Consider the following 7,975-nt stretch of genomic DNA (forward strand, 5'->3'; position numbering starts at 1 on the left):
AGGAAACGTGTCGAAATGTTTCCACCCGCCGGGAATCGAACCCGGGCCCTCCGTGTGTGAAGCGGGAGCTTTAGCCACCAGGCCACCGGGCCTGGTGGAAACACTACAGTTTACATGTAATAAGATACTGGTAGGCACAAAAGGGAACCACTGGTATGCAATGGATTTCGAGCTAATTAAAATTGAATAAAGTCGCTAACAAACCATACCATATGTAAAGTAAAAGGACACAAGTGCAACTAATGTGACATTTATTGTGGCAACGTTTCGCTCTCCAGGAGCTTTATCAAGACATCAAGGCTTGATAAAGCTCCTGGAGAGCGAAACGTTGCCACAATAAATGTCACATTAGTTGCACTTGTGTCCTTTTACTTTACATATTGTCGGTAATTCTACCAACTTTATTACAAACCATACCATAACTGGCCTAGTGGCTATGGCAATATAAACACAAATGCAGTATAATGTGATCCTTTATTGACTACGTTTCGCCCACACAGTGGGCTTTTTCAAGTCACAAACAGAACTACCTGGGGTGGAAGGAACTCGCGTTCCTTCCACCCCAGGTAGTTCTGTTTGTGACTTGAAAAAGCCCACTGTGTGGGCGAAACGTAGTCAATAAAGGATCACATTATACTGCATTTGTGTTTATATTGCCATTGTGTCGGTATTTTATACCATTTATTTCCATCGCCTAGTGGCTATCGTGACGGTCTGGAGTTTTGAGACTCTGATCGCGAGTTCTAACCCCGTCCGTGGTATGGTTTGAGCCCATCACACATTGGATTACTCCATGATAAAGTTGTGCACCTGTACCTAAATAAATTTACTAAGAATTAAGACTGGTGATAATTATTAACCTATATCTTGCATGGGGCAGTAAAGGTAGTCCATGCTGTCTACCAGATCCATCCATATTTCTACCACTTCTATCAAAACTAAGCACTAAACCCACATGATATATCAAATACCCAAGCCCAACATCAAGGAGACTGAACATTAAAATGGTATAAAATACCGACAGGTTGTTAGGTAAGACACATATGCAACAGTTAGGTATCTTTATTTCGAAACGTTTCGCCTACACAGTAGGCTTCTTCAGTCGAGTACAGAAAAGTTGATAGAAGCAGAAGATACTTGAAGACGATGTAATCAGTCCATCACCCTTAAAGTTTTGAGGTGGTCAGTCCCTCAGTCTGGAGAAGAGCATTGTTCCGTTGTCTGAAACAATATGAAGTTATGGGGCCTTATATAGTGCCAGGAGGTGAGACGTAGGTTGCTTTGGGAGGGCAGGTCCCTCTCAAACCCAGCCGTTCTCACTTCATATTGTTTCAGACAACGGAACAATGCTCTTCTCCAGACTGAGGGACTGACCACCTCAAAACTTTAAGGGTGATGGACTGATTACATCGTCTTCAAGTATCTTCTGCTTCTATCAACTTTTCTGTACTCGACTGAAGAAGCCTACTGTGTAGGCGAAACGTTTCGAAATAAAGATACCTAACTGTTGCATATGTGTCTTACCTAACAATCAAGGAGACTGTTTTCAACACGAGTCCATGGACATTGGTCATTAGAATTACGAATATGTGGCAAACGAGTGTGTTTGGGCTAGTGTCCAGGGTGCTTTAAATGGCAAAGTCCAAGCCACGTTAACACAGTAACAGGATCGTGTTAGTCCCTTAGTAATTACTAAGTGACAACCATCACCCCTACCCATCACCCTCCCACCAGTAACAACTAACTACTCACCCCCCAAACCCCTCCACAATTAGCCAACCCCCAACCCTTCCCCTAACGACCTCCCCCCTTCCCCACAAACCACTGACGTCATGACCCTCCCCCCCAGGTCAGTGACGCCATTTAACTGTGGAGGTCAAGAATAGTGGCGCCACTAGTCATTCCTTCGCCAGCTACCACACCACCAACACCTCCAGCTCCATCAACCTGAGGTAATGTAAAAGCTTTGATTACTTACATTTAGTTGTAATTTTTGACCATTTTTGCTTACTGCAGTTCACAATTAATTTACTAATGTCCATACATTTGTTTTTGCAGACATTGTTCTGGCGTGTGGCTGCTGTTGGAGACGCTGAAGATGCAGCTGCCCTCACCATGGACTTCACCACGTGCCAGCTGCCCTCACCATGGACGTCACCACGCACCAGCTGCCCTCACCATGGACGTCACCACGCACCAGCTGCCCTCACCATGGACGTCACCACGTGCCAGCTGCCCTCACCATGGACGTCACCACGTGCCAGCTGCCCTCACCATGGACGTCACCACGCACCAGCTGCCCTCACCATGGACGTCACCACGTGCCAGCTGCCCTCACCATGGACGTCACCACGTGCCAGCTGCCCTCACCATGGACGTCACCACGCACCAGCTGCCCTCACCATGGACGTCACCACGTGCCAGCTGCCCTCACCATGGACGTCACCACGTGCCAGCTGCCTACAACATATCACATAGATTTAATAAAGCATAAAAATTGAATAAATACATAATGTTAAAGCGTGTTTCTCTATCACAGCAAAGAAATGTTCAAGGAACACAAATCAAATATATTACTTTCACACAAGCCTCAACTGCTGTATTTGTCAGCAGGAGACAACATTCACACAGTTTGGGAGCTACAAGCCTCAACTGCTGTATTTGTCAGCAGGAGACAACATTCACACAGTTTGGGAGCTTTAAGCTCGGGGGAAAAAAAAAAATATATACCTACCCCAACCCTACTAACAGCAGCAGTAATGAGACGAACAGCCTCAATACTGCCATTATTAGTAGTTTGAGGTATGATACACTTGAAAATTTCGCTTTCTGACAACACAAAACACCAGGTCGTGAAGTGTTGGCCAGTGCTAACTGGCGAGTGGGTACCACTAACAGCTTCTCAGGCGATCCTAGCACTTAAGCAAGACCCGACCCCATCTTGTCACGTCACAAGGCTTCTACTGCCTTTATCCTCAAACTTAAAATCCGAGGAAAAAACCTGTAAAAGAAGGTTTAAAACATTAGCCGAACCTACTCCTAGTATCCCATGTAAAACCTCGTCTCGCCGAAAAATCCCGTTTACAGTAAACTTCTATTACCGAGTCAAACCTAATTGCCTTTCAACTTGTCCCGCGAGTTTACCGCTTCCGCTCCCCCCCCCCTCCAAACTTTTATATTAGTGCACATTTGGGCAAATTTTTCATTACCCGTAGTGGTTATTCACAGCTTGGGAAATGTTAGGCAATCAGGTTAGACCCCAGGGAAGGGGAGGGTACTTGCAATTGCTAGTATCAAGATACCTTCACTGGTACAAAGACACCTCTTAAAGGGCATCCAAATGCAACTTAATCCTAGCTACCTTTAATATTAACATTGTATTTCACCTACACTTCCAAGTCCCTCATAGCACACTAGGTTAACCAACACTACGGGGATCTAACCAGTTGGAGACCTGCTGTATACCAGTCTAACATACTGCTATGTTATACACAAATAACCTGCACATAGAACAGAGGAGCTTACGACGACGTTTCGGTCCGACTTGGACGATTTACAAGTCGGACCGAAACGTTGCCCTAAGCTCCTCTCTTCTATGTGGGGGTTATTCGTTTATTGTTCCAGTTACGTTGTGCCTTTTTTTGTTATACTGCTATGATAACCTGAATTCACAACCTACCTTGTCTGCCATTCTAGGCACTATTTGAGGGCCACCAAGTTCAAGCCTCCACACATACTACCTCTATTTTCTGGGTTTCTAACCCCATTCTCACTAATGCCAGTCTGTCACCCCCTAACTATACTCATCAGCGTCAGATGTTAGTGAATCGTTTCTACCAACTAACACTTCAGATCACAGAAGTTTTCACTCATTAAAGTGCAATTCTGGACGCTAATACTTTTATATTCATAGGAACCTGAACGTCGCTTAAATTTTCCATAATAATGAAACTGTGTAAACTTAATGAGTCAATATTTAAGTTTGGACTTTGACCAAAGGCATAAAAAACGTAGAACACCCACCACAACCACTACCCAAAGCCTGGAACCCACCAAAATCCCCACGGAAACCATGTACAATAACAGACTGCATACAGCTACTGAAGGTCGTTGGTGGGTTCCCAGGCCTACAGTTCTACGTAATCTATGCCTTCAGGGGAGATTACTCTCCCCTGCTATATGCATTCATTATGCATATAGCAGATTCTCCAGTTATGTACCTTATGTATGGTACTTAACTCTACCTAAATCTAGAAGTTATTTTTGATAGTGGAAACTAGTTTCAAACTTATTACAAGTGATGTGTGAATGATGAATATTTTTTTTAGTCACCCCTGCCCCTGTGGGAGACGACCAGTGTTAATTACTCAGGATGCGACCCTTGAAGGCCATAAACCATACCACGGGCGGGATTGAACCTGTGGTCAGAGAGTTTCAAAACTCCAGACCGTCGCGTTAGCCACTGGACCAGCTAGCCACAATAAGATTCGTCCAACTAGGTATATTTCTACACCATAGGAAGGTTAGCATAGGCACCACTGTGACCACAAATGCAAGTTTGCAGTTTGACCAAAGGCATAAAAAACGTAGAACACCCACCACAACCACTACCCAAAGCCTGGAACCCACCAAAATCCCCACGGAAACCATGTACAATAACAGACTGCATACAGCTACTGAAGGTCGTTGGTGGGTTCCCAGGCCTACAGTTCTACGTAATCTATGCCTTCAGGGGAGATTACTCTCCCCTGCTATATGCATTCATTATGCATATAGCAGATTCTCCAATTATGTACCTTACGTATGGTACTTAACTCTACTTAAATCTAGAAGTTATTTTTGATAGTGGAAACTGAGCTAATTTCAGACTTACAAGTGATGTGTGAATGATGGTGATTTTTTTTTAGTTACCCTGCCTGTGGGAGACGACCAGCGTGTTAATTACCCAGGATGCGACCCATACCAGTAGGCTAACACCTCTTTTGATAGCTGAGCAAGTTACAAAGGTAATGAACTTACCTTTGTAAATTGTGAGTTCATTACCTTTGTACCTAGTTCAGCTATCAAAACGTTGGAGTCCAGTCCCTGGACCAATTATGTACCCCTAATTTTTTGACTACCGCCCACAGGATAGGTATGGGGTGCATAATAAAGATATTAAACTAACTAACTGTACCTATTTACTGCTAGGTGAACTGTGCCAATAGATACAAAGGAACATGTCCACTTGTGTCCGGGATCAACTCCTGGTCGTTCGGTTGACACCACTACCAAATAAGCCATGGTACACCACTCATGCATTTCATCTCTGCTTCCTACAATCTTGCAAGATGGTAGGGGACTTAATAAAGATAATTAACTGAAACTAACTTCCTACAGTCTAGTCAACCTTCATTCCTAACCTTTATAAACTATTTCTCCAAGACATTCCTTATTTTATTTCCTGGACAGAGATGAAATCTCTGGCCAGGATATGAGTTCTATACTCTCCCCGCCATCCTCCCATCTTATACAATCACTATCTGCTTCAATAACCCAACTTTAGTCGACTAATAACCTGGAAATACCGTGAAAGTGGGCCCCGCCCACCTCTGACGACGTCTCCAGCTGCTGCATCTCCACATAACTTCACTAAATGTCACAAGTCAGATCATTTACTACCGTAGTTCTCCTCAGACTGGTCAAAGGTGCTGTGTTGATCACTATAATGTTACAATAGACACAGCCGGGTACAGCACTTCACAATAACCAAACCTGAAACAAAAAATTGCATTAATAATAAACATTATTCATAGACAAAAATTATGTAATATAAACTAGTAACATTACTGCCAGAGTGATGTGGTCATTAATGTTTAACTTATAACTGTGATCTCCTCTAAGGAACTGTAAAATTAGGTTAGGTTAGATAACTGGACAAGTGGTTCCTGACGCGGGTCAGATGACCCGACGTTAGAGGTTTTGGTCATCTGACTGAGGCCTTCCGCTGGCTTACCAGTCCACACATTTAAAAATTATGGTATATGACAGTAAAGCTACCATTACTTTCTTTAATATTTCTTTCACATAAACCTAACACATTTGCTTGCTTATAACTGGATCAAGTCTCAAGTTCCTTGGATCAAGAGACCTTCACTACTTTTTAATATATCCCAGAGCTACATACACCATAATGGATTATGTAACGCCTATTGTGGGAGTTGTTTGATCAGAGGAAGGGGAGTAGCTCCAGTTCCTCGCATCAAAACCCCTCCACTAAGGTCAACCTCCCCCCCCCCAGACATTAGACCCCAAAGAAAATTTAAATCTATTAAATATTAATTTAGTAAGTAAACTAGCACCCACAGGATGGGTATGAGAATCAAACTTTCTATGTTAATTTTCCCCTATAATCCACCTTGTCCAGTAGTAACAGCCTGGTTGATCAGGCCCTGATCCACCATGAGGCCTGGTCACAGACTGAGCCACGGGGGCGTTGACCCCCGAAATTCTCCCCAGGTAGACAGGGGGAAGATTTTAGTATGTTATTAGAAGACGGTGGTACTTACGTGCCCCTTATGAGGATGAGGAAGCGGTAAAGCCGGTGGGGTAGGAGGAGGAGCAACACTTCTTCCCTCTACGACAGCTGAAGCTCAACTGAACTTTAGTGACCTTGAGGTTGGTCACTGTCCTGACCTTCACTATAACACCATCACTGATAACCTGACTAACTCTGACTACCACCACTAGATGGCATTGTAACACCGTCACTATACTATTCATGGTGAAGTGCTCAACCCGTACGGGGTGATGCACCACCTGGGAGGATAAGCTCACGCCCAAGTGGTATAGATCACACTTCTTGGATCAAGATCCCCTAACCACCAGCTTCAAGGAACCTCTCGAGGCCACCAATCTCACCACCAGAGGCTCTGATCTCCACTAGTTTCCCATTAATACTCTACATAGTGCTAAAACCGTACTGGTCATAACAAATTGGCCTATGGGTCGTACTCATTTTTCATCATGTACAGTGTTATATTCATGGGGGAGTTAACCCAGTGAGAATAGGCCTATTTATGGCTGTTTTTGCTGGCTTATGGGTCAGTATTACATTCATGGGGGAGACTTAAATAATGAGTAAGATGGGTGCAGATAAAAAGTATAGAGGCAGCTTGGCTTTTCCAGACAGTGCAGTTTGACCCTTGAGAGTTTAGCACTTACTTTTGATTGTAATAATAATAAATGGGTCTCCATGGAAGGTTTTAAGCCAGTAGAAAAAGGCATAAACCTATCCTTACTGGTTTAATCTTAGGTCAACGACAAGCATTTTCTGGATAATGCTTGCATACGAAATTTTTACTTGCTTCCTAGGAAAACCCATGGCATAATTTAGTTAGGCTAACCTATGGAGGCATTTAGTCTGTGAAACCTTTCTCTCAGGAATCTGTGTACACCTTTGGTAGTGTTTATTAGAGTTCTCTGAACCCCTCTATCTTATGATCCTGGCTGTGCCCCTGGTGTGGGTCATAGAGCCCTGTGAAGCCCCGTACCAGGATCCCAGTTATGCCACTGGTAGAGGTCATAGATCCTTGTGAAGCCCCCCCTACCAGCATCCCAGCAATGCCACTGGTAGGGGTCATAGACCCCTGTGAAGTACCCTATCAAGATCCCAGCTATGCCACTGGTAGGGGTCGTAGACCCCTGTGAAGTACCCTATCAAGATCCCAGCTATGCCACTGGTAGGGGTCAAAGAGTCCTGTGAAGCCCCCCTACCAGGATCCCTGCTGTCACTGGTAGGGGTCAAAGAGTCCTGTGAAGCCCCCCTACCAGGATCCCTGCTGTCACTGGTAGGGGTCAAAGAGTCCTGTGAGGTCCCCTACCAAGATCCCAGCTATACCACTGGTAGGGATCATAGACCCCTGTGAAGCCACCCTACAAGGATCCCAGCTGTCACTGGTAGGGTTCATAGACCCCTGTGAAGTCCCCTACCAAC

At 44.4% G+C, this 7,975-nt stretch overlaps 1 protein-coding gene across 1 annotated transcript; it reads left to right on the forward strand.

Moving 5' to 3' along the window:
* Window positions 1-1,868: 1,868 nt before the first annotated feature.
* LOC128701778 (uncharacterized) lies at window positions 1,869-2,494 on the forward strand. Its single transcript, XM_053795699.1, has 2 exons — window positions 1,869-1,952; window positions 2,059-2,494. The coding sequence occupies exon 2, from the start codon at window positions 2,099-2,101 to the stop codon at window positions 2,492-2,494; it is 396 nt and encodes a 131-aa protein (XP_053651674.1). The 5' UTR covers window positions 1,869-1,952; window positions 2,059-2,098.
* Window positions 2,495-7,975: the final 5,481 nt, after the last annotated feature.

This window comes from Cherax quadricarinatus, chromosome 96 (genome assembly GCF_038502225.1).
Source record: "Cherax quadricarinatus isolate ZL_2023a chromosome 96, ASM3850222v1, whole genome shotgun sequence".
Classification (NCBI taxonomy): Eukaryota; Metazoa; Arthropoda; class Malacostraca; order Decapoda; family Parastacidae; genus Cherax; species Cherax quadricarinatus.